The sequence below is a fragment of the Chiroxiphia lanceolata genome, chromosome 2 (assembly GCF_009829145.1).
Source record: "Chiroxiphia lanceolata isolate bChiLan1 chromosome 2, bChiLan1.pri, whole genome shotgun sequence".
Classification (NCBI taxonomy): Eukaryota; Metazoa; Chordata; class Aves; order Passeriformes; family Pipridae; genus Chiroxiphia; species Chiroxiphia lanceolata.
The window spans coordinates 5,947,799-5,975,015 of NC_045638.1; the positions used below are offsets into that span (position 1 = coordinate 5,947,799).

Sequence of the window (27,217 nt, forward strand, 5' to 3'; positions counted from 1 at the left end):
TCTAACACTCAGAGTTTATATAGCATGAAGGATACCTGTGACTTTGTAAAAGGTGTTGTGGTGGTCTTTAAATTCCCACTTCTGATTCATGGGAAACGTATTTCTTCCACTTGCAAAGAATCTGTATGCCATGCTGAGGCACTGAACGCTGTAGTGTCACATTATTTAGTTGGAGGTAGCTTTTCCTCTTAATTATTATTATGAAGGGTGAATAAAATAAGTAGTACGGAAATAAGCTGTTCAGCTGACAGCAAAATGATCTTGAAACCATCACCTTTCACAGTTTACTCCCTGTTAAAATTGACCATCCTTGTGTGTGAGGAGCTGGGTAGAAAGGAATAGCTACAGACCAGTGTTGCTAAAATGTGACGTGACAAAATTTGGGCTTTTTTCAGCATATAAAAATATGTTGTTAAGTGTATATGCTTTACAGTTGGAAGAATGGCAGCATTCAGTTCAGGAGAAATTCTTCAGTCAAATGTGCTGCTTCAAATTAGAAGACATATATGTTAAATATTTTTAAAATATTTTGAGCTTGAATTTAATATATTAAAGTATTAAAAAGACATGTAAGTAATAGATCTTGTAGCAATTTATTTGACACTGACCTTTACCAGGTTATCAAGATGCTAGTGGTACTGTTTGTGTCCTTTTACCTCTTCTTTCTTCTATTCCCCCTTCCTTTATTTTCAGTCTTCAGAACTGGGTATGTGAGTTTCTGTAGGAAAAGCTGCTTTGATATTTCATATCCCACTCACAGGCAAACAAAAACCTAATATTTTCTCAGATTAGTTTTTAACATACTGATTTGTTTGTTTGGTTTTTTGTTTCTTCTTCCCATTCTGGATGCATTAGATGTAGACACTTTGTGAGAAACGTTTTGCTTAGAAACGAGAAGAAAAGCAAAATCTTTATGCCAAATACCATTATGGATAAGAACTTTGTTCCCTTTTTTTTCTTTAGGTGACCATTGATTGTCCTTGGTCGATTTACTCCACTATTATTGCATTAACATTCTGCATCCCTTTTAATGCCAAGCATTCCTTATTGTCAGCTGGCAAACGGTAATGTACTCATTAAGTATTTATTGTTTCTTTCTTCTTATAAAATATGGAGCTGGAGTTTCATAAGTAATATTTATAGCAGCTTTTTTTTTTTTTTAATATATTTAAGTTGAGCTTTTATTGTCTTCCCACTGGAAGCATGTGCATTTCCTCTAGTGTTCTTTCACGACAGTAAAACAAATCTGTGGTTTCAGCTGTTTTGGAAATAAGACCACAAGCTGAACCAAGCTAAGCTGTTTCTGTGTAGTTATCTGTTTTTGTTTATTGTGAAAGAGGGTGTTTTACAGCCTTGTTTTATGGACATGGACTCTCTCAATGTAACGGTTCAGCTTTCATTGAACAAACTGTGTCGCGTTTTTCAGGAAATATGTGCAAGTCTGTGTTCAGAATTTGTCAGAACTCTGTTTCCAGCTTTCAGACTACAGCCTAAAAAACTCTGCTGACTGTAGAGATTTGCAGCTGGTACCTCTCAACCCTGCATCTCAACAGGTAAAGTTCACTTGGTGGTTTATGAGCTCATTGGCAGGACGAGTAGATGAAAGTTCCTTTTAGTGAAATTGTTAGCACTACTTTTGCACGTAGGTTTTGTAATAATTAAGACTGATAGCTGAGTTAGGTCAGACCTTTGTAGTTCTCTGAGTAAATTGATTTTTAAGGATGCTTTGGACAGCATTGACACCTGTAGATCTCAGAATAATTCTAAAACTTGCCAAGATTATTAGATAGGTTTTCAAACTTGTTCATCTCATGCAAAGCACTATATGAACAACAGCTATACAAATGTAATATCACCATTGACATTTAATGTATCCATCTTATGGCTGCAGTTTGTCATTAGGTTTTAGGAAAAAAAATCAGATGGACACAGTTTTACAGTTAAATACAGCTGTAAACTAGTTGAGTTGCAGAAGAGTTCCTTGTCACAGAATCACAGAACGGTTTGGGTTGGAAGGGACCTTAAAGATCATCTTGTTCCAATGCCCTGCCATGGACAGGGACACCTCCCACTAAATCAGGTTGCTTAGAGCCCCATCCAGCTTGGCCTTGAACACCTCCAGGATGGAGCATCCACAACCTTCTTGGGCAACCTTGAAGTTTCTTTCAGCCTTGTCTGAACATATTAACTCAGTCATTCTTGGTGCCTAGGAAAATTATATAAGGACATATAAATAAATTTATTAAATTTGACTTTTGATTAAAATATTTTCCAGGCATGTTTGAATGTGAAGTGTTCCCTTTTGAAACACTTGATTCTGACAGTGAAATCCCTCCTTTTAAACAGATGTGCGTTGTGGAAAAAAAAATCACTACTAGTTATTTTGGTTGCATATCTCCCTAATGATTTACTTAATTTAATTTTATAAACCATATTAATGCCAGAACAGACTAACATATATGTGTGCATTTCCACTTGTTTTCCAGAGGAAGGAAGGAGCTAACACTTTAAACATTTTCTTTCAGGTCATATACAGTAAGCAATCAATATTCTTTGTATGGGAATTGAAGTGGACAAAAGAGCTTCCTCTCTCCTTGCAGTGCCTGTTTTCAGTCAGCTTTTGTCCAGCTACCTCTGAAGAACAGTCTCTTACCCTGAAGCCGTTCACTTATGAATTCCAAGTGGAAAATTTTTTTGTGAGTATGGCACATCTTAACTGAAAAGGGTTTCCTAATGTATGGAAAGGGAAAGTCAAGAAATATATTAGGAAAGTTCTGTTTACATCATGAGATTAATACTTGCTTAGAATCATTGGAAAACCAGTTTGTGAATGATACATCTGCAGCCTGGTATGATATAGTGGAATCATATCCTTGCCACAGGAATGTGGTTGGGGCCATAACACTTGCTCTTGGTCTTGTTTAATTTTTTTGATGTTTTCATCTTCCTGGATTTGAGCCATGGAGACTCTCTGTAGATTACTGAAGATTACTGAGCTGCTTTCTCCCTGCTATCTTAAGACTGTGCTCTCCAAAGCAAATTGCAATTTCCAAAAAATCTGTGCTATTGAAAGCATCTGAGTTGTTTTTTGTAGTGCTTGAGATGAGCTCCTCTAATGAAATATTTAGGGTTTTCTAGGCCATTATCTTAAATGTTTCTCCTTTTTCCTTATGGACGAACTTTTTATTCCTTTGATCAGCTAGGAAGCTTATAGGCTGGATAAAATTCCATTAATAGGAGCTTATATCAACATTATTTAATGTCATCTCTAAATTCAATGTTACCCTTTGTGATGATTGGGCAAAAATTAGCATCATGAGAAGACTTTCATTGGGTTAAATCCTTTTGTCTGTCTTCACTGTTGCTGAATTTCTTACCTGCTTATTGCAAACTGGCATTGGAGCAATATTTTAGGTGTCTGTTTACCTGCTGGCATGTAACAAGCATTTGTTGGCACCTGTATCAGCACCTTTCTGGAGGTTTTAAAGAGAACTAGCTGTGTTAAACAGTGGGGGTTTTGGTAGAAATTTAATTTTGTAGGAATTGGAAATTAGTTCTTTGATGTGGGCACTGTTATTTGGGGGACTGTGAGGGTAAGAGGGGTCCTGTATTACTCAGAATTACTCTTCCTGTAAAGGGAGGTGCTAAGAAACTAATAAAAAAAATTTAAATGGTAAGATTAGTGTCGATTTAGGAACCTTGAAAGGCTGAGTTAAAGCACAAAAGTGAAGGAAAAAATGGTATGCTCAGCTGCTGGTGTCAAAAACAGATTGAATCAAATTTGGTTTGATTACCTGATCTAGTGGAGGGTGTCTCTGCCCATGGCAGGAGGTTGGAACTACATGGTCTTAAAGGCCCCTTCCAACCCAAACTGTTCTAGGATTCTATGTTCTACGATTTTTGTAAACTGAGCAAGATAATTAAGTGAACATTACTTGTAACTGATTCTTGCATTAAAAAGATCTAACAGGATATGGCTGTTAAATGTGAAGTTAAGTTTGTGTTGTATCAGTTGTCCAGTTCAATTTAAACACAAGTAAAACACCCCTTTTTTCTTGACAACAGCACTGTTTTCTCCCTGACAGACATTGTATCATGTGAAAAGTGAGATTTTCCCACCACTGGGGGCAGAGTACTGTAAAACAGGCTCCCTCTGCTCCTTAGAGGTGTCAATCACCCGACTTGTTGACCTCTCAGAGGTTGACAGAGATGAAGCATTAACGGAATCAGATGGATATTGCACAACAAAACTTATGTATGAAGGTAAGACTGTTTTTCTTGAAAATTCCCCAGTACTCTTTTCTTGAGGGTGGCATCTGCCAGCCTTTATATGGCACATGTTCTCGTGTTGTGGGTGCGGCTGCTCGGTAAAGCAGCTTGCATTTTGCTAGACTGAGAATATTTTATTTTTTCTCTTTAATCTGTCCTCCAGTGGAATATAAATGCTCTTCAGAATGGATGAATACTTGCTTGGGGCCCAACTGTAGTCCCTTTTGTGTAGAGCTGTTTTCTTACCTTGCACAGCTCTTCACACATAAAAGCTGGTGGGCTTTTAGATGTTGCTAAAATGCTGAAAGAAATTATTGTAAGGGCTCTCCATTTTTCACAGAAGATCTTTATAGTGTTTGCTCTTAATTCTTGCAGTTGTTGACAACAGTAGTAACTGGGCAGTCTGTGGAAAAAGTTCTGGAGTGATATCTATGCCTGTAGCACCTCGAGCAACTCACAAAGTCCACATGGAAGTGATGCCGCTGTTTGCTGGAAATCTGCCTTTCCCTGATGTCAGATTGTTCAAATACCTCCCTCACCATTCTGCTCACTCCATGCAACTTGATGCTGGTAAGGCTCTCTTCACTATGTGGCTACTTACAGAAATTACTCTGCTTCTGCTGTGTTGTTGTGTAAAGAGAAAAGCAAGGCAAGAAATATATTGGCCAGGTACTCATAGATGTCTCTGTTACTGACCCTCACTAACAGTTCTCATTCGAAAAAACTTACAAAATGTTGCTCTAATGGAACTTTGAATTTGGGTTGCCACCTCAGTCTGTGAGGAGGAATAATAAATGCATTGTTTTCTTACATTTCCTTTAAAGATTAGTTTGAAAAGTAGTTGTCACTGTCATGGAAGTTGACTGTTCCTTGATTTATAATCAAGTGAAAACTATTCGATAACCCTCTAATCCTGCAGTTTCATTTCCTGTAAATTGGACATCTAGTGTGTCTTCATTAGCTTTGAAATTTTTTCCCAGTTTTTTAAGGGATTAAGTACAAAACAAAAGAACTGCTGAAAATTTGTGGCAGTAGACCAGATGAGATGAAGAGTTTAAATTGCCACAGCCATTCAGAGTATTTATCTATACTGGGAAGTAATCCCAGAGTTTAGTGAGAATTCACTTGTGCAAGCAACATGTGTCAAGCTGAGCTCCAGGAACTGCCAGTGTGCACCCTTCTGGCCTGTGACAAACGTGAAGTAATGCTACTGAAATTTTCCTTATAAACCAGTATAATTCACTGTTACATCTGGCTGCTGGCCTAAAAGTGTGCACAGAGTGTTACCTCAGCAGAGATGCTCAGTAACTGAACAGGTGGTAAACTGACTGTGTGCCTGAGCTCTGAAATTATCCTGTGGGGTTTTTTTTATTTTAAACAGATAGCTGGATTGAAAATGATAACCTGTCTGTGGACAAGAACGTGGATGACCAGGCTGACAGCAGCAGCATCAGGAGCAGAGGCAGCCTGCATTCCACAGCCAGCGGGGAGCACAAGGGTTTGCCGATGCCCCGGCTCCAAGCCTTCTCTCCGGGTCAGGTCTTCAACAGCAGCACGGGAATGCAAATCCTTGTCATTCCCAGCAAGGACGACCACGTTCTGGAAGTCAATGTCACGTGACAACTCGGTATGGAAAACAAGGAACACAAAAAACCCCATTAGAAACTGGATATGAAAGCACTTTAAAGGATAAATGACCTGATTTAGTCTTCGTTGTAACATTAACTCTAAGGAGACCTATGGCACTCGACGTGTACTGGCCATGGAAGCACCAGACAATTGTATCAATTTAAATGTACAGTGAAGCTTGTGTCAGCTAGTTTATATTGCCACTTTAGTATGTTTTGTGTAAGCTACTGGGTTTTCTCCCTTCAGTCACATCCTGCATCAAAACACAGGGCAACAAAAGCAAAAAAATCCAAGTATTTGGACCACTTCTTTATTTTTTTTTTTTGTCGGGCAGCTGAGAGATTTGTTTCATGCTTCCTACATATTTTAGAATGTAGAGTTGGATGATATAATTATCCAAATCTTGAATTTTTATGTAATAATTTACAGGCTTTTCCACACTTGTGCCAGAAACATAACAGAGCATCCAACAGCACATTCACTGGTGTGACAGTTGCTTTACTGGTTTGGTTTTAGTTTGTTTGTTTGTTTTATCATTGTTAATTCCTGCCATTGCAATTTTATATTAAACTTCCATCATTTCCATACTTAGATGCATGGAAGAGCTACTGCTATAAACAATCTTAACTGAACAAAATTCCTTAATTTTCTGAGGCTTTCTCCTTCACAGAGTAGACACTGTGATGTCACATATTATATGATTTTTTTTGGGGGGTGGGGGCTGGGTCATCCTCTTGCATATTTCTTACCAAAGAAAGATATTGATAGAATTTAATAATAAATTATTTGGCTTATTGAGTTCCCAGGTTAATTTCTTTTACTACCATTTCCAAGTGGCTTCGTTTGCTGCCCCAATTTTTAAATTGGGGCAAAAATTTCAGTATGATGTGATACTTGAACAGTCAACCTTTCGTCATAAAGGCTTAGTGTAATTATTACTGATTAGAGGCCAGACTTCTGCATTCATGATGAAAGAAAGAGGTTGGTTTGATATAGGAAAGCTTGCAGATGTAGAATAATCGTGAAGCAAAGTTAAAACATGTAACTTAAAGAATTCCATTATTTATATCTGAAATGTAAATACAAAAAATGTAAAAAAAAAAAAAGTGTAATTTTTGTGAATGTTGCAAATCCACCTGTGACTGGAAAAATTACAACTTCTGATGTCCTGCTTCTGATACTGAAACTTGTGCATTTAATGTGAGAATGACCTTTTCTACTTGCAGATCTATAATGGTGCGTTGTCAACAGACTCCACAGAGGAAACTGTCCCATGTCAAATACTTGTCAGTAAAACTAAAGTGAGGAGCTGCTTGTTAGACAAATTCATTGTTATTATTTTTTTCTAAATTCAGCTTCTGCTAAATTATAAAGGGGAAATAAAAAACAAACCCTCTTTCCAAAAAGAACAGCAATTAAGTTGAAAAAATGAATAGGCACCCTGCACTGGTCTAAACATTTTTTTTTTTTAATTATTATTTTTTATTTAAAAAAAAAGAAGTCTAAATAGATGTATAAAGTAGACCTGCTAGCTGAAAATGTTCTTATTATGCATCTTCTTTCTGTGAAGGAATGCCCTTTCTCTGTGGAAATCATACCATTTTATTCTGGATAAAACCCAAAGCATCATTTAGTGAGAATGACTGCTGGGATTCCTTGACTGGAAAAGGTAACAAGTTAGTGACTTTGACACTGCAGGTATTATTAATTCCATTTTCATGGTTTGCTATTAAATCATTTTTCACATTGTTCTGTAATATACTGTTAGATTAAACACATTGTACTAAGATTGTTTAATGAAATTGTAAGCGTTACAGTTCTAAATATACATGTTTTAAAAAGAAATCAACTTCTCTGCTGCTCTGACTTCTGTTTTGTTGGAAGGAGTGATTGTTTCACCAGTTTTAGCCAAAGCTACTGTTGTCTGCAAAAATCAGATTCATGACCCTGTGTGCAACAAGCCAATAATTACACCCTGGAGAGAGACATTGATTATTTATTTATTTCAGAGGTTGCACAAGCCTGGGTGCTCTGTGTTATTCCACAAATCAAGCACGTCCCTCTGGACTTTCTGCACCATTATTTATACGCAGAAGTTCAGTGTCAGTAACCCTCTATTACAAAGGGTTAGTAATTTCCATACAGGTTATGTACTCCCAGCTAACTTCTATACATGCTCAGGGAAAGGGTCTTCACCTGGGCAGGGTCTTGTTACCCTGTAGGTGTGATTTTTAGTATTATAATGAATATAGTTCAGCTGTAGGATATATGAACCTTGAGTCCTTTGCCAAGTTGGCAACGTATACACACACATACATCAGCATTTTGATCTACTACATCCTTAAAGCTTGTTAGCTCCAGGCTGTCTATGTGTCTGCCCCGCTGCCCCAGCAAAACACACAGACAGGCACATCCCACTGGAAGTGATTATCCTGCTCCTACTTCACTCCCTGGATCCTGTCCCGTCTGGGAGCCGTGGGCCCGGCTGTAGAAGTATGGAGTTAATGGATTGTTATGCCTCAAACACAGATGACCATTCAAGCAGGCAAGTTAGAACAGGATGTGGGGCTGTATGAAGGTAGAGCAGCAGTGCCAGTTTTCCTGTTCACATCCTCGGTGACCACACAACATACAGTGCAGGTGCAGAACTGGGGGCAAGGAGTGGGCAAAACCAAGAGAAGGGGATCGAGACCACCAAGGACCCCAAAGCACCTCTTGACACTTTTCAAGAGCTCTCCATAAGAAGAAGGTGCCTGCAATGCTGGTTGCATCAGACATGAAGAATTTCCTCCCTGGGGAGAGATCTAGGTGTTCTAACGCTCACTTGAATGTATACAACCCAAGGAACCCAAAGGACCAAGACTGTGACCAAGGGATGTTGAAATTACAACAATCAAGTCTCACCGCTGGATCCGTGGGTGGTAATATCTTTTCACTATCTACTTTTAACCTTTTTGTCTCTTTCCTTCTTGTCCTCGTGTATTTTCTTTGTGGTATTTTTATACTTCTACAGAAAATAACCAAACCGTCCACACATCTCCTCTCCGCTGCAATTAATTTGCTTTAAAATAAACTTGCCTCATTTATACACCGGTTATTCAGCGTTGTTTCACTCTAGTTAGAGAATCACAGAATTGTTAGGGTTGGAAGGGTTCTGTGGACATCATTCAATCCAACTCCCCTGCCAAGGCACGGTCACCTGGAACAGGTGACACAGGAACTCTTCCACATGGGTTTGGAATGTCTCCAGAGAGGAAGAACCCGTGCCCAGCCTGGGCAGCCTGTTCTGGTGCTCTTCACCCTTAATGGGAAAACGTTCTTCCTCGTGTTGAGGTGGAACTTCTTGCGTTTTAGTTAATGGCCGGTGGGTGCTTCTCGTGCTGTCCCTGGACACCACTGAAAAGGGTCTGGCACCATCCTCTGACATCCACCTTGGCGATGTTTGTATGCGTTGATGAGATCCCCTCTCAGTCTTCTCTTCTCTAGGCTAAACAGGCCCAGCTCCTGCAGTGACCCCGAGGGGTGTATTAACAAGAACCAGAGTTATCCTGCCGGGTCGTAACACCGGCAACACCGTCCTGGGGAGGGACGGGAGCGGCTGTGGGGGGAGAGGCGCGGTTTGTGGATGGAGAAGAGGACACCGAGGGGATCTCATTAACGTGCGCAAATATCTACAGGGACGGTGTCAGAGGATGGATCTTCTCAGGGATGCCAACCTAGAGAAGAACAGGCAATATCTCAGGGCAATGGGCAGAAACTAATGCACAGGAATTTCCACTTAAACGTGAGGAAGAACTTTCCTGTGCAGTGACCGAGCACTGGAACAGGTTGCCCAGGGAGGGTGTGGAGTCTCCCTCACTGAAGACACTCCAGAGCCGTTTGGACACAATCCTGTGCCGAGCTGGCCCTTGAGCAGGAAGGTGGGACCAGACGATCCGCTGCGGTTCCTTCCAGCGCTACCGACAGGGTTTAATCCTCACCCACAGGGCGCGACCACCCTCAGCAGCACCTCCCGCTTCCCCTTCCCGGCCCGCCCCCGTCGCCTCGCCGGGCGCATGTGCGGGATCCCCAATCCCTCCTCCCGCCCCTTCCCGGCCGCGGTTCCGCGGCCCCGGCGCTGCCTCCACACGTGTGTCCGCCATGCGCTTCGCCTACCGGGTGAGTGCGGCCGCGGTTCGGCAGCCCCTGCTCCCCTTCCCCCTTGCTCCCCCTCCCTCCCTGCTCCCCTTCCCCCCTGCTTCCCTTCCCCCCTGCTTCCCTTCCCCCCTGCTTCCCTTCCCCCCTGCTCCCCTTCCCCCTTGCTCCCCCTCCCTCCCTGCTCCCCTTCCCCCCTGCTCCCCCTTCCTCCCTGCTCCCCCTCCCTCCCTGCTCCTCTCCCCCCTGTTCCCCTTCTCCCCCCTGCTCCCCTTCTCCCCCGCCCCGCTCACTCTTCCCCTTCCTCCCCACGCAGTTCTCCGGCCTGCTGGGCACCGTGTACCGCCGCGGGAACCTCAGCTTCACCCGCGATGGAAACTCCCTCCTCAGCCCCGTCGGCAACAGGGTCTCCCTCTTCGACCTCAAGAAGTGAGTGACACCACCCCCCCCCCAGCCCCCACCGCTTCCCTCCCCCTCGGCCCCCTCCGACAGGGCTGGGAGGGGCGGGGAAGGGCCAGCACCGGGATTTCGGGGGGAATAAAGCTCTGAGGAGGTTGTGGAGCCCGAACCGAGGCCGCCTTGTCCATGATGCTCCCGCACCGCCGGTTCCCGCATCCTTCTGTCGTGGGCTGGGGCTCTCCGGGATGCTCGGCCTTCCAGAATATCCCACCTTGGCGTTAAAAGGTTATCTGCCTACTGGAATACCTGTCGGGGTGTCGTGTGGGGAGAATAGCGTAAGAAGCATGTAAAGGTGTGTTTTAGAAGCAAAGAGGGGAAAAAACCAATTTGCGTTGGATTTAGTGGTGTGGTATCCTTATGTGCTGCTGGTTTTGCTCTCTCTCTTGTATGCGGCAAAGCTTAGACCGTCATCGGCCTTTCCCGTGTGCCAGGGTTGTGATTTATTCTCCTTATGCCGGTATTCCAGTCAGCAGCCTGTGTCTTACACAGATTCTGTGTCTTACACAGAATCGTAGAATATCCCGAGTGGGAAGGGAACCCTGAGAATCACTGAGTCCAACTCCTGGTCCTGCACCGAACAACCACATAGTCAGTGTTCATGGAATTTTGACAGCTAATGAAAGTTTTACATCTGAGTTGATTCTGTAGCTTTATCATAGGTATCAGACCACATTTCACTGATACTGAAGACGACTGTTCCTTCTGCATCCTTGTCGCAGATTTACTGTTTTATCTCTTTTTTTTTTTTGTAGTAACAAGTGTGAGACGTTTCCTTTGGCTACACGGCTTAATATTGTGTGCGTGGGGCTCTCTCCAGATGGAACTCTTGCCATTCTGATTGATGAAGGTACTTTCACAAAGGAGACATTTGTTTTATAAGAGAATGCAGTAAAAATTCAGCCTTGAGAGGGGAAAATCTGTGTTGCTAGGTATTCAACCTTAGAAGTGCTCTGCTTTAAAAGTTATGTTGGAACTTTTGGGGAAGAGTTCTTTATTTACTGAACTTAAAAAGAACTTTTTACAGAATTTAGGTAATATATGGTAGTTTTGTATTTTTCTTCTTATAATAGTAAGCACACTGTCTTGAAAAATTTCTGAGGAGATACTTTACCCCCTCCCCTTTAAGGAAAGAAACTAAGCTTGCTAGGAGTATGTTTTCTTTGGGAACTTGGTTATTTTCATGACCCTTCTTTTTCTGCCCTTACAGAGGGAGCTGCCTTGCTTGTCAGTTTGATTGGTAAATGTGTGATACATCAGTTTTATTTTCACAAGCCAGTTCACAGTGTCAAGTTCTCCCCTGATGGCAAGTAAGTAAAGAGTGCATGCTTCTTTAGAACAAAACAGCAGAAATCACCCCATAAACTAGTTGAGATTATGAAGACATTCTGGGGGTGATACTTATTAATCAGTGTAAGGTGGATTTTATCTGCAAAGTTGAGAGGGGAAGAAAAGAGGAAAAGCAAAGCCCTGGAAACAGGTACTGGAGGAGTGTTGCCTGTCACAGATGTTGTTTGTGTTGGGACTTTTAGAAACACAGAGTTGCTGTGAGTCTTGACTGCATTTTATATTGTAGGCGAGGTGAAAGAGCCCACAGTGGGGACAGTCAGCTGGCAGTTGTGGGGTTGCATTTTTAGTGCTGACTTGGGTTGGTCTAAGACAACTGCACTACTGGAAGAGGCAGTTCTCTGAATTTGGTGTTTCTTTTCACACCCTTTATCTTTTAACTGTGTGGTCGTGGTTCCAAATTGTGGTGACATGAATGCTAGAAGCATCAGAAAGGTGAGAGGAAAAAGTGTGAAGCTCCCCCTTCAGCAGCATTCCTCACTGGGATTGACTTAGAGAGATCTTGAATGAGGTTTTGCTTGAAAGTTGGAATCACAGTTCCACCTTGGGGAATTGTGCTGTCAAGAGGATCATATCAGAGGATATATGTAACAGGTGTGGGTGCACATGTTTTGTGTTTCTAGAAGTGGCCAATGTATGGAGGTGAAGAGAGGTTGAAATAGAATATACTGGTTTGAGTGTTTGAATTTTTCCTTCTTTTATGAGAATTGGAGAATAAATATTTGACTATTCACCTTAAGTGATTTTTACTGAAGGTTTTCTCTTTTATATTGCATAAGTTGGGGGATAATATCAATCTGAAAATATTTTTCATCCAGAAACAATCGCTTTTTATTGTTTCAGTAGTGCAGGAGCCTTTTTAACATTTTATTTTGTTGTGTTGCAATCTGTACTGAACAGTTGTTTGATTTAACAGTTTTGTGTGCAATTATGCTTCCCCCTTCCCCTCCCCATATGACAGGAAATTTGTGATTACAAAAGACAACCTTGCTTACCTGTACCATGCTCCTGGGAAGAAACGAGAATTCAATGCATTTGTTCTGGACAAAACCTACTATGGCCCATATGATGAAACAACTTGTATTGACTGGACTGATGATTCCAAGTGAGTTGTTAAACTAAAGCACTGTCTACCTGCACATGTTATTAATATTTGTATGCATGTTATAACCTATTTTCTTTCCTATTAAGTATTGTACCAGCTTTAAAAACTGTCTTGAATTAAAAAATATAATTAGGCAGATTAGAAAGTATAAAATGTGCATGTTTTGGGGATCAACAAGGGATTCTTGCCTAGTAACCCATAAAAGGAACATATCTTAGGAATGTGAGCGTGGTTGACATTTTGAATGTATTTAGCCCCTTCTACTTTTGCTGCAGTCGCCAACCTCAGTTTACAACTCTGTTGTGTGTAAAATTACTTTTGAAGTGGTGACTGGTGTCTTTGTGCTCAGAACATTCACTACCCATTGGAAAGTTTTTCAAACCAGTGTTCTAATTCAAACTGCCTTTTTTTTTTTTTTTTTTTTAGATGTTTTGCAGTAGGAAGCAAGGACATGTCTACGTGGGTGTTTGGAGCAGAACGATGGGCAAACTTGATCTACTACTCACTTGGAGGGCATAAGGATGTAATTGTAGCCTGCTTTTTTGAAGAGAACAGTCTAGATGTATGTATAATCACACAGCATTCTTAAATTTTAATATTTAAATAGTTGAAGCACAGTCTTACCTGTAGATGACTGTTTTGGCAATATCTCAGAATTTAGAAAGTGCATAAGCAATATGTCTCTTGATTCGTGTGCTGTGATTGGGAGTTTACAGTTCCATGGATATTTAAAAAAATAAACTTTAGAATGTGGGTAAGCTATTGAAAATTGCTCCCCTAAAATATTATAGTTTTAAACATGAAAAAATTATTTAGCTGTAACGTTACCCGGTAATCAAATTACCTTTGGACCTTGCAAAAAATTTTTGAGAACACGTAAAGTGAATCACCAGTTCTCAGGAGAAGTGAAATTTCCAGATCAAAACACCTCAGATTCTAAGAGGGCTAAGTAATGTGTTATCCTAACAAGAGAGTGCACACTTGCTAACCCTTCTGCAGGTCTATATTAACAGTAGAGCACAAAGCCGAGGTTTGGACAATACTCCTGTGTTTGTGTTTGTGTTCTAGCTGTACACAATTAGCCAGGATGCAGCTCTCTGTGTGTGGCAGTGTGACACAGAGCTCGATGGCTTGAAGCCCATGCCCCCAAAAGATGCAGCTAAGGAAGAGAATGCAGGAGAAGATGATGAAGAGTTGCTTGAAGAGCCAAAGGGTGAAGAAATCCACGGAAAAGCCAATCCAAGTGAACAGGAGACTAGAAATAAGGTTAAATATTCACGTGTCGCAAAGTAAGTGGTTTCCAGTTTTCCACAGTCAGATATGTCATGGGGATTTACTATATAGGGCTTTTTTTTCAGCTGTTATCACTCATTCAAAGCAGAATAAAACTGCCCAGGATTTACAAATTTACTGTAGGTCCCATTCTAAATAGTTCTGGTAGGACACCTGTTTGTCTTATCTTGATTATATGAAGGGCAATACCTTCCACCTTCAGAACAACAAGTTCTGTGACTTTAATAATATAAGAAATACTGACACATAGTGTACTGTTATTGTTTGAAACCCAAGAAGTGTAATGAGATCTTTATTACAGTACCCTCCAAGTCTAGAGGCTTTGATTTCTTGCAAAAAGGGATTGCTTGGCTTCAGGGGGTGACAGCAACATTTGATAAACTTTAGTGTTCTCATTCTCCCCGACTGTGAAGGAGGTATAAAGGAAGTATCCTACCCCAATCCAGGTTCGAGTTAGCCTTAGTGAACTTCCAAACTGAAGGAATTTGAAGTATACTACGTAAGAGGACTCACATACAGAAGGATGACCAGTGGATTCATGGCAGCCATCCATATGGGCATTAGATGATCAAAAGAACAGTTCCTTTAGGGTTAACTTTTAGTCCCCTCCATTGCACGTGATGAGGTGTCACTTCTGATTATCAGATTGCTGTATCAGCTGTGAACATTGAGAAAAGAAGAGAATTAGCTTTCACTAGCTTTGTAAAGTACATATTTTTTAAGTCTATTTTATAAAGTACATATATTTAGCAATTTCTGGAACTCCTGCTTTTCAGCTTTGTTATAGGAGACCTTGATCAAAATATTGGGCAGCTCTAACAGCATGATTTTCTTTTGCATTCACCTTGCTTCTTTCTTATTTCTTTGATGTCAGATATTTTTTCAATAAGGAGGGAGATTTTAATAACCTGACAGCTGCAGCCTATCACAAGAAAACACACCTTTTAGTCACTGGTTTTGCCTCTGGAATCTTTCACCTCCACGAGCTTCCAGATTTCAATTTGATCCACTCCTTGAGGTGAGGTATGGGGTTGTCACTGTTTGTAGCTTGATTTGGGGTGGGAGGTGTATGGTTTTTGAGGGAGTTTCTTGTTTGTTTGACTGAGGACACACCATATTTAGTAGTGAAGGATGAATAAACACAGCACAAAAATCTTAAAACATGAGCATCTATTTAGTCTGGAAAGGCAGAATTGTAAATTTATGTAATTAATACCATATAACTCCATTCCATAGGTCGTTATGGAAAAGCGAGGTCTGAATGAGAAAACTGTTCAGAATTTTCTAGTTACTGGCTGAAGATTTCTTCAACCATGTGGACTTTCATGTTTTCAGTTTCTCTGTAGAAAACAGTAGCTGAGAAAAAAAGTTCTGCATGTGTAAAATTTTCTGTAAATTGTCCTTAAGTTGAAAAACAAAATCATAATTCTTTTCCATAGCTGTAGGATGCCAGCTAAAGAATTTCCATGTCCAAAAAACCTTTTCTTTTCTTGTATGTGGGGAGCTGTGGTCTGAGCTGGCAAGCACATCTTTGGGATGTAGATACTCTGTCTTCATTCCAAATAAGGCAGTAATGTCTGTTTGGTGGTTTTGAGTATAACAAAAAAAAAAAAGAATTTGTATGAGACTTTTGATGTTACAGTGGTACAGAAGTTCAGTAAAGCAAACAACTTGCTTGAAGAGAGATAGTAAATGTTAGACTTGAAGTTTTATTGCACAAGATGTGAAAGCACAAGTTTGTTTACTGGGTATTTCTTGTACTTCAGTATTTCAGACCAAAGGATAGCTTCTATTTCCATCAACTGCACTGGGGACTGGATTGCATTTGGATGTTCAGGTTTGTCAAATTTTTGGGGGTCTCTGTTCATGGAAAAATGAGGAATATGGTGGGTGTGCAAGCCCAAGTTCCTCTTACTCATCTTGACTCCAAATGTTAAAGTTTTGTTAATAATTTATGTTCTTATATCTAGTTAGAGTAAAACAAGTATCCCTAATCAATCTCTCCTCACAGAACCCTTGTGATTCAGGAAAATATTTTGTTGATGAAGGAAAAAATACATGTTTCATATATGAAAACCCTAGCAGAGTTAGGGTAAAGCCCATATCCCTTGTAGTTTATAATATGCTTTCATTCTGGGCCAGTCTATTTTCCTTTGCCACTTGCTGCACATCCCATATCACAGACCTGCCTGGATGTTCCAGTGTTCCCACCCAGTCCATAATGATTTGCATGGAAACCAAGACCATACTCTTTTTATGCAGCTCTGTTTTTCTTTCCAGCTCATTTATCAGCTGCTTGATAGCATTGCTGCTGTAGTATCGAGAACATTAATCCAAGTAACAGCTCCTGGTTGCTGAGGAAAGTTGCCTTGAAGTTATAATAGAGAAAGGGCTTTTATTAGGATTGAAAAATGCAGAGTGCAACCTGTCTGCATCAATCTTTTGGTTTTTTTTTTTTTACATTGTACAATTGTGTGTTTTGTGACTTGCATTTGCAGGGTCATTGTATTCCTAATTCTGGTCAGTCCTTCTGCTGTTCTTACAGGTTTGGGTCAGCTCCTGGTGTGGGAATGGCAAAGTGAATCCTATGTGCTGAAGCAGCAGGGACATTTCAACAGCATGGTTTCCTTGGCATATTCTCCAGATGGACAGTACATAGTGACTGGAGGGGAGGATGGGAAAGTAAGTGGGGAAGTATTGCTGGAATATGAACTGAAGTGTTAATAACATAGTAAGCAGCTTGACTTTCCTTTTTGTGTCAAAAGCTCTATTACTGTAATTGATACATACTTTTCTTAATATAATGATTTTCCATCATCACTTCTTAAATGTTTTTGTTTTTCTCTCTAGAGCGTGCATATTTTGATTTATTATTACTAGTGTCAGCAAATTGTATCACTTATGCTTTTTTAGCAGATGATTTTTTTAATTGTTACAGATCCACTCACCATAAACACCAAAATGTCTAATTCATCAGATGTTGATTCATGTATGCTCATGGTGGTTCCATGATACTTTGGATTGAGTGAACTTCAGTCTCCCCAATTCATGCCCTGTTAATTGTTTGTGATATGAAATTAATTTCAGATTATTTAAGTGCAACTTTTTAAAAATGCACCGTTCCAGCACCTTGTTGTTAAAAAAAAAATTACTTTCTCATGGGTGACTTGAAGTGAAATTACATGCTATGAGTACAGGTACTTTTTTATTTTTTTTTTAAAGATATTTTGTAGAGCAGTCCCACAGTGTCTTGGCGCTTAAATGGAACAACAATAGCAGCTGATTTCCAGTCCATACTTTCTGAGCATCAGAAAAGATCTGCCACTTCATGGGTTCTGCCATTCGGGTTCAAAACTGGCCAAACTCCAGAAGTCTCAAACTGCAGAAAGCTAAATACATAATGTTTTTGTTCAGGGAAAAAGCCCAACTGAAATATCATCTCAGTTGTAACTTCTGTGATGGCTTCACAGTTGGTTTTGAATTTGACACTTGTCTTATCCATTGCAGTACAAAGCTTGGAAGCTCAGGATGCTCACCAAGCTCTCCTTGAAAACTAACTTTGTTTCAGTTCTTTTTTTTGTCTGTCTCCTCTTAGATTTTCATGTAGCAAATGTGTCTTTAGCAGTTTAAAGTTAAGCTGTGACCTGTTTACTTCACTTCCACAGAATTCCTTACTGCTAATATTGAAAGTTTTTTATGCTATTGCAGAGTTCTAGAACTAGTTTTTCTTTGCTCTTCTGCTGCCTTACCCTAATTGTCTCTCTGAACCGATGATGGAGATTCTAAGAAGTCTTTTCTTGTCTCTCTTGCAGGTGAAAGTGTGGAACACTTCAAGCAGCTTTTGTTTTGTCACGTTTACAGAACACACCAGTGGTGTAACTGCTGTAACTTTTACTTCCACTGGTTATGTCGTTTTGAGTGCTTCCCTTGATGGAACAGTGCGTGCCTTTGATCTGCACAGGTAACTCTTCATAAAAGCTTTTGTGTCTCATTTAGTCTCCAGCTTTCACCTCCCCCCCAAAATACAGCAAACTGCTAATTGCTTGTTTGATGTGAGTACTGCCTTGTTGAGTTTTGGTTCAGCCTTTGATTTAAATTTAGATGGTAATTAGGAATCCTGTCACTCCATCCAGTTTCTGTGAAGAAAATTCTGGAAGAACTTTGCTCAGGGGAGCTGGAAATCCAGTAGGATCATTGTCTGGCTCTACTCAAACGAGGAGAAAGAAGGCACTTAACTAACTGAACACCTGCCATAGTTGAGCTGTTATAATACCACTGTGCACAGAACTGGATGTGTAAGCAAGCCCATATTTTCTCAAAAATAGACATACACTATTGAATAGAAGAGAGCTCTTCTTTTTGATTATTTTTGGCTCCTATTTCTGCAGAGTTTTTAATACTTCTTTGAATCTTGGAATCGTGCTGAGGCATCACATCTAATTTTATACACAGAATATTTTTTCTGTAGATAGCTTGAAAGACTTTACAAATAAAATGAAATCCTACTTTAAATAAGTTTGTAAAACATAACTTTAAATCTGCCTAAAGTGTTGTCATGATTTATTTTCACACCTACAACAGGTACCGCAATTTCCGCACCTTCACGTCTCCACGACCGAGTCAGTTCTCTTGTTTGGCTGTGGACTCCAGTGGGGAGATTGTGTCAGCTGGTTCCCAGGATTCCTTTGAAATATTCATCTGGTCAATGCAGAGTGGGAGGCTGCTGGATGTAAGGACCTACAATGTTGGAGGGCTTGAATTTAACACAGTATCAATTTGGGATTAATGGGAGGGTTTCAATACAACATGAAGTGGTTTTGTTACATTCAAAAACTGAAGCTGCACTTGTTTCTCTCAGCATGTTTTTTTTATTTATTGCATGGAGACCACCTTGAGTTTGTCTGTGAAATAGCTTTTAGAATTTTTGAGTAATGAGCTCTTTCTAGCTGGTAAGGTAACACCAGTATTGCTGAGCTAAAAAGTGGGCATAAGAATCTTTCCCTCCAGTAGTTGCTCAGAGATGTTCTTTTCTACATATTATCTGCAGGTAATGGAGAAATTGTAGGTGCTGTATTAAGACCAATACAGATTGCATTGAGGGTTTTGCTGGAGCAGAGCAGAGGTGCTATTTTTTTTTTTTAGAAGGTTTTTTTTGTTTCAGTTCTTAAGCATTATTGTACATCTTGAACGAGTAGAAGAGCTCAGCAGTTCATATATTTAATTTGGCACAGCCATTGAATACAGATCACTGTAATAACTCAGTATATACTTGATAGGATCTCCAGAGTTTTGGGTTCAGTTTCTTTCCTTGATTTCTTTTGAGAGGAGTAGGAGCTCCATGACATAAAAATCCATGTTACTCTTACTCACAGTTTTTATTAGTGTTTTTTCTGAAGTGTTTTCAACTGCAGGGGATACGAATTCTCAGAGCAACGACTTGCTTTTTCACAGTTGTTCTGATTGTTCTGATAAGAGAGGTTGAAATAGTACACTGCATTCCTAAGTCTTGGTCTCTAAAGAGGCTACTTGTGCATAGGAGTAGTTGTAGATATCTATATAGTGAAAATACAGTGTCTGTATTGTGAAAATAAAAAGTTTAGGATCACTGGTGTGTATCATGCCACATGTCCAAAAGTGATCTCAAGCATGTGTTGACAAGTTAGGCGTGGTTTAATGGCTGTAATAGAGTTTACTGAATACAGACTACATGAATTTCAGTTTCTTTCACCTAATTCCATGTTGCCTTTTATTCTCTTACTAGGTCTTAGCAGGCCATGAGGGTCCCATCAGCAGTTTGTCCTTTAACCCAATGAAGTGTCTTCTAGCCAGTGCCTCTTGGGATAAAACAGTCAAGTTATGGGATATGTTAGACAGCTGGAGAACTAAGGAGACACTAATAATGAACTCAGATGGTAATCTTTATTTCATTTTGCATCTTATATCAAATATAAAAATATTATCTAAAATATTCCAGTAATGAACAACAGAACATGTCAAGTACAGACAGACTCATTCTTGATTATAAAAACCAAAAGTTGAGATACCTCACTATAGTACTTCGTTAACAGTGCAATAAATATTTTAATACTAGCTCTAGCTTTATAATTAGCTAAACATTTGTATGTTCAGTGAAAGAAGTAAAGTCATACTTGTTACTGTTAAGCTTTTTCTGGCAGTTGAGGTAAGATCCTAGAAAAGTTTGGGGTATTTTCTTAGAAAAACATCTGACTGCATTTTGAACTGTTGATTAAATTCTTTGCAGTTCTCGTCGTTGCTTTCCGTCCTGATGGCAAGGAGCTGGCAGTTGCTGCTTTGAATGGACAGATAACGTTTTGGGATCACGAAAATGCAGTGCAGACTGGCTCAATTGAGGGAAGGCACGATCTTCAGATGGGGAGGAAGGAGCTTGATAAAATAACTGCCAAGCAGGCAGCCAAGGGCAAGTATGTACATGGGGTTGCAGTGAAAAGAGGGTGCCACACTGGGTTCCTTTTGAATTGTTTCTTTCTCTTTGTTTTCTACACGAAGATTTCAGAGTGTATCTGCTTTTCAGATATTTTGATTCTGATGTTGGATTTTAAAACACCGCCTGACTTGACATCTGGATGTCTCCTTTTTGTCTTTTGCTGTGTTCATCCACTGCTCAGCATGATTTTGAGCAAACACACTGTAGTGTGTTTGTATTGAATGAGCAGAACTCTCAAACATGCTAAGTTAATTGGCACTAAACTTAAAACTGTAATGAAAATTTTTTTTATCAGTTGGATTCCCAGCAAAATATCAAACTTCTCATGACAAGTTGTTCATTTGCTATGTGATAGGTTTTTAAGTGAATATCTTGTTGCAGAAGTACCAGTATATAACTATTAGTGTGCAGAAACTATTGCATTTTTTAAAAAATGTTAATACAGTGTGGGGTTTATACATGTTGCTGTGCATGTGAAGTAATGTTTAAAGGCAAGTTGAATTCATGTGCTGTCAAAAAGAATAATGTAAAAGTCATGTTTCATTCTGCTCTTTTTTCTTCGTTTTTTTCCATACTGCTCCCCCTCAAAATTAAAAAAGGGAACAATGACTTTGTGAAAAGAAAAAAAAGTTTTTTTTTTTGGTGATGAGCTATCAACCTTTTCTTTAACCATAACGTTGGTTTTTCTTTAGCTCCTCTGACCATCCTTAGTGTTGTGTAAGGTGTAGTTGAGAGCTCATTCACTGAGCTGGGACCCAGAATCAGTAGAATGAAAGTACTTAAGCTGAAGTTCTAAACTGTTTGTGATTCGTAGTAGAGCACCAAGGACTTGTTTTTGCTAAATGATTTTGTGTGTTAAGTGCATATTGTATCAGTGAAGACCTCCACTTTTACATGGAATGGTTATTTTGTGTCTACACACTGTATTGTGTCTTTTAGTGCAGATGTGACAGCGAACTTAACTACTTTCTCTTTTTCTTTACCAGGTCTTTTACTACTCTGTGTTACTCAGCAGATGGTCAGTCTATTCTGGCAGGTGGATTGTCAAAGTTTGTCTGTATATATAATGTCAAGGAACAGATTCTTATGAAAAAATTTGAAATCTCATGCAACCATTCTTTAGATGCAATGGAGGTATGTGAGCACACGAGTCTGGTTTGTTTTTTTTTTTTTCATTCCTCCACCCCCACAAGACTTTGGTTTTGGTATAACATCTCATTAAGTGTTATTCATGAGTGTTTTGTTAAGCAGGGGTTCATTTTCTTGGTTGTGTGGAGGAGAGGGATAAGGAAATATTTTTCAGAAAACAGAACTAGTTCCTGACAGTCAGCTAGCTACAGTTTTGCCAGACTGTAGTGTGTTTGTATTGAATGAGCAGAACTCTCAAACATGCTAAGTTAATTGGCACTAAACTTAAAACTGTAATGAAAATTTAAATTCTCAACACTTTGTACTAAACTAACTCCCTGGATGTCAGTTGTTTGTGTTAGCAAAGAAATGAAGGATTTTATTGTGGAGACAGAACAACATCACTGACCTTTATAAACTCCGTGTCTGAATATTGCCAAATGCAAAATTAAATTCCTTCAAAAGTAAAGGAAGTGATGAAAATCATCAGAAGGAAAATAATTCCAGTAAACCTTTTCAACATCCCCTTACCTGGAAGAGTGATGGTTGTTCCAGGGACTGTGGTTCCAAGTATTCTTGTTAGACCACAGCGCTTTGCGAAGCACTTTGGTTCTCTGCTGCCCTCAGTTGTGCTGTTGCAGCTCAGCACGTGGCTTAAAAGTATATCAGCTGAAAAAGAACCCTGGAAGGGATGGATGTTTAAAAATGGGGGGGCAGGGAGGTCCCTAAAATCTCATTTGCACAGCTATGTGGCCACACAGCCCTTCCATTGGCACAGTGCAGTTACGGAGCCTGAAGGGCAGAAGGAGCAAAGCTGCAGCTGAGGCAACAAACAGTGCATCTCTGGACTAGAACAACATTGTAATAGTGTGAAACCACACTCTAAACTGGCTTGAACTGTTTGAGAAGAGATTCAGTGCTTTGAATGGAAACTGTGTGTTTTTCTAGGAATACTTAGATCGGAGAAAAATGACTGAATTTGGCAGCTTGGCTCTGATTGATGAAGGGGGTGGAGGTGACGAGGGTGTTGCAATTCCCCTTCCTGGAGTAAAGAGAGGTATGGCTTTGGCTTTGCTCTCTTGTTGCTAGTTTTATGTGGACCAAAATCTTTGACATGGATAGGAGGGGTTTGATTTGTGGAGCTCAGTTTTAACATTAGAATTACCTGGGTGTTAAACACAAGGATCTGTCACACAAGTGTTCAGCTGATCCTTTTGCATAGTAGAAGCAACAGGAAACAGGAGATGCAGGATCTCCTGGATAAGGAACCCAGCAGTCCTGATTTAATTTTCAAAGAGCAAAATTCAGTCCCACCACTTGAGCTGTAGGATGATATCTCAGGTGTGGACTGTGCCTTATCCAGTCTTTAATTCTGCCAGTTTTTGCCCTGTTCTGCATTATTTAAAGGTTATATCATAGTTAGAGTTGATAACTAGACTGTGAACCTTTGGTGAACATATTAAATCACTTCTAAACTTCTCTTTTAGGTGACATGAGTTACCGACACTTTAAACCTGAAATAAGAGTGACTTGTGTGCGATTCTCTCCTACAGGTGAGTATTGACAATTAATTTAGGATTTTTGCATTCCTTATAGAACAAGCAAAAGAGCAGAGCCTTGGAGGAGTAATAATGAAGTGCAAATGCCTTGGAGATCTTTGCAGATGTAACGTAGAGCTGCTAGGTTTAGAGCCTGGTTTTCTGTGCAGTGGGTAATTAGGAAACTTAAGTGTATGTCACTTTGAGCTGGTGTTTTTTACAAGCATTGTCATTGCTGACAGGTCCATCAAAGATGCATTTTTTAATCTTCCCCCTTCCTTGCAAACCAATGAGTCATCTGTTCATCATTACTCTTCTGTTTCCATTCTAGAAAACTCAGCTTTGTTGTTAAATATTGTGACTTCTCTTCTAGGACGAAGCTGGGCAGCCACCACCACAGAAGGTCTTCTGATCTATTCTCTGGACTCTGGACTGATTTTTGATCCTTTTGAGCTGGATGTTGATGTCACACCCAGCAACATACACAAAACACTGCGCCGGAAGGAGTACACAATGGCCATCATCATGGCCTTCAAGCTGAATGAAAAGAAATTAATTCAGGAGGTCATCGAGGCTGTTCCTAGCAGTGAAGGTGAGTGGATTTTCCATGGAATTCGGCTGAGCTAGTTGTAAGCAGAGATGTGTAAGCCAAAATAAGTTGAGGTGTAAAGGACTCTTGGACAGGGAAGTGTAATGTTCATACCTAAGGACTTCTTGCTGTAGCTGGAGACTAAAAGGGATGATCCAAATAGTAATTCAACTCTGAAGTCTATGGGCTTTTTTTCCCTTTTTGCACAGTTGATGTTATCTGCTCATCACTCCCAGACCTGTATGTGGAGAAATTATTGGAGTTCCTGGCCTCTGCATTTGAGATCTCATGTCACTTGGAGTTCTATCTTATTTGGGCTCATAAGTTGCTCATGCTGCATGGACAGAAATTGAAAACAAGGTGAGATCTTGTGAAAGTCTAAATGCTCACAAGCATTTTAAAATTAAAATTAAAACCCGTCAGTTTTTACTTAACATCTGCTGACATTCTAGATAATGCATATACAGCAATTAGAATTATTTAATTTTTACTACTTCTGTACTAATGGTAAAAGTGATGATTTGAACTCGATCCTAAAGATCTTTTCCACCCTAAATGATTCTGTGATTCTAACAAGTGTGTATGATAGAATTGGAATAAATTATTGGATTTGTGAAGAGATACTACAAAAACATTTTCAAATCTGATAGATAAAACTTCACATAGCTTCCTTAGCCTATAAATGCATAAAGATTTCAAGAGTGATAGTAGGTTTGACAACTGAGTTTTTTAAACAGTGATGCATCTTAAATGTCACTGAAAGGTAATTTGCAGGTGCTGACTGCATTTATATATGTATATAAGCTTGTGATTATAGCATGAACTCTTAGCTGTTAGTACTCACCTTTCCTGTATAGTTCTCTACCACTACTTGGGCCTGGTCTGTGAATTATATTTAGCCCACCCATAGTATAGAATTTATAGGCATTTAGGAAAAAAATAAGGCAAATTTACAAATTTAAAACAGGCTAAGTGAAAGATAATATGAGAAGGAGTCCTGCAGGTTAAACACCAGTGTATTGTCTAACTCTTTCCTTGCTTCAGCGTTGGTATTAATGTTTTAGTTACTGGAATGACTGGAAGAAGTTTCTCCTTTTGTTGCTGTTCAAGTAGAAGAGGATGATTTAAAACAAACTCTTCCTTGTACAGAAAGTATTGTAGTACCAGGAAGGAACTCTCATTGCTACCAGCAAGCAGAATTAGTTCTTCAAGCCACAGTTTGACATTAGAAAAAAGATATTTCTGACATTACTTGTATTGAGTATTACTTGTATTATTACATTATATTACTAGTGTTGAGTACTCTGACCTTATTGAGGGAAGAGTCAAAAGGAAAAAGCTTTTATTTATTTATTTAGTATATCTTTAAAAGTTTGCTTTGAAAAGTTAACATGTATGCTTGTTAAAATCTTGAGACTGTAGAAAGGATTTCCATATGTAAAAACAAATTGCACTGCAAATGGTGTGTTCTCTCCATTCCAGGTCAGTGAAGCTGCTCCCTATGATTCAGTTCCTCCAGAAAAGCATCCAGCGTCATTTCGAAGATGTTTCAAAACTGTACGTGTTGTTACATTTAAACTTTTAAATCAAAAACTTGGAGTAATTTGGGGGATGATAGCACGTTTCTTCTTCTAGAGGTGCTTTTTTTTTTTTTTTTTGGAGGGGAATGCAGTCTTGTTTCTGACATGTTCCTGTTTATTTTTACAGCTGTGAATGGAACATCTACAACATCAAATACGCGCTGGCCATTTCACAACAGCGGGGCGTGAAACGTCTGGCTGAAGAACCATCAGTAGATGAAGAAGAGTTGGATTCTGACAGTGATTATCTTATGCAAGGGGTTCATAAAGACAAATTGAGTTCCTAGTTACTCTGCATGAGAGGGAGAAAACCCTCAAGGCAGTATTTTATGCAGTGGTATTCACTGAGAAGGAGTGGCCCTCATAGTGGCATCTATTAGCTCTTCCCAACAATGTGGATGGAGTTACATGTGAGTTAGGGGGGGAAATGTAGGATAGGCAAAGTGCCATCCGTGGCATAAATCGTGTACCCCTTGGCTGTAAATTCGACAGCACTGATTTCTTGTTGATTTCTTTTTTTTTTTAAATAATTTCTGATTTCAAGCAAGGAAAAAAAAAGTGTTCTTAGTGAAATTAAAAGTACGGCTGGAAGAAGTTTATTAAAAATGCTTTGTACATTAAGTATTGTGAGTTTTGTAATGCAGTCTTGTCATACATTGGACTATTTTTTTTTATCCTTTTTAAAAAGCATTCTTAATTGGAGGTCTGTCTGTTGCTCTCAACTTGTTTTAAATATTGTTTTACTTCGATTTAATATTTACATATTTGTGGAACAGTTTTCTTAGTTCTCTAACTTCCAAACCTGATGAAGGTTCAATAATGAGGATAAATGTTACATCCATAGCAATGACTCTGAGAGAATATTTACTGTGATGTAAAAATCTTATAGAGGTTTAATTACGAACCTTGAGATACTGTAGTAAAAATTTGTTTGGACATTGCCAACTCAATAATGTAATTTAAGCCTTAAGAGAATGTGTTACAAATGTGTGAGTTTTTTTTTTTCAAATGAAAACTTTTTCTTGTCCTGTGGGTTTTTTTATGTTGTTTATTAGCACATTAAAATCTGGAATTTTGATTTCCTTGGGTTTTTTTGTGACTTGGTGGGAAAATTGACTAATAACAACATTGAGATCCTGAATATTCTGTTCTCTTGGATTTATTTTCTGGTCACTTTCCACTTCTGGAGTAGAGGAGAGGTAATTAAAACTGCTGAAGAGAAAAATGAGTCCAAAGTGTACAGTGAACACATACAGTCAATTTGTAGAATTTCAGTGTATAAATTAAAGATACACTTGCTACTTAAATAAGACATAAGACATGTTTTTCTTAGAGTAGAATATTCTTTTAGGTAATCATAGCAAATTTTATGATGCACAGGAAAGCAAATACAGTTTTCCCTCGTGCCCTTCCATAGTCATAGGTAGAATAATGAAAACTCAAGTATGAGGTTTTAAATTTGATGGGTCCGAAGTTTGGCTTGATCCTACTGCTTTTTGGTGTGGTTTGTGAGCCTGACAGCCTCCGGGTTGGCTGGAGCCAGGCTTGGAAGCATCAACCTTTCCCTACCTTCCTCCAGGGCAGGTGGAGACTGCAGCTGTAGACTTGCACCTTGACATCAGATAGAGATGTCTGTGTGTATTTCAGCAGGACTGTCTTTCTTATACATATCACAGAATGAAA

At 39.4% G+C, this 27,217-nt stretch overlaps 2 protein-coding genes across 3 annotated transcripts in view; both read left to right on the top strand.

The window, feature by feature from the left end:
• TRAPPC10 (trafficking protein particle complex 10) overlaps positions 1-7,747 on the top strand; it is a 42,271-nt gene extending 34,524 nt beyond the window's left edge. The window contains exons 18-23 of the mRNA XM_032679191.1: positions 964-1,064; positions 1,427-1,553; positions 2,526-2,696; positions 4,086-4,263; positions 4,645-4,839; positions 5,651-7,747. Coding sequence (XP_032535082.1) covers positions 964-1,064; positions 1,427-1,553; positions 2,526-2,696; positions 4,086-4,263; positions 4,645-4,839; positions 5,651-5,889 — 1,011 coding nt within the window. The 3' untranslated portion in view covers positions 5,890-7,747. The remainder of the gene's footprint in view (positions 1-963; positions 1,065-1,426; positions 1,554-2,525; positions 2,697-4,085; positions 4,264-4,644; positions 4,840-5,650) is intronic.
• Positions 7,748-9,967: 2,220 nt separating this feature from the next.
• Positions 9,968-26,617, top strand: PWP2 (PWP2 small subunit processome component). 2 transcript variants are annotated; one of them, XM_032680395.1, is made up of 21 exons: positions 9,968-10,056; positions 10,349-10,461; positions 11,244-11,338; positions 11,699-11,798; positions 12,752-12,940; positions 13,367-13,502; positions 14,009-14,229; positions 15,108-15,251; positions 16,000-16,070; positions 16,779-16,915; positions 18,046-18,194; positions 18,815-18,962; positions 19,995-20,145; positions 20,496-20,676; positions 21,686-21,833; positions 22,776-22,884; positions 23,315-23,380; positions 23,739-23,957; positions 24,164-24,314; positions 25,437-25,511; positions 25,662-26,617. In XM_032680395.1, exons 1-21 carry the CDS (start codon positions 10,039-10,041, stop codon positions 25,819-25,821), a joined length of 2,781 nt encoding a protein of 926 aa, XP_032536286.1. In that variant the 5' UTR covers positions 9,968-10,038; the 3' UTR covers positions 25,822-26,617. The 2 variants fall into 2 exon arrangements, with proteins under 2 accessions (XP_032536286.1, XP_032536287.1); XM_032680396.1 differs by having other exon boundaries at positions 12,797-12,940.
• Positions 26,618-27,217: the final 600 nt, after the last annotated feature.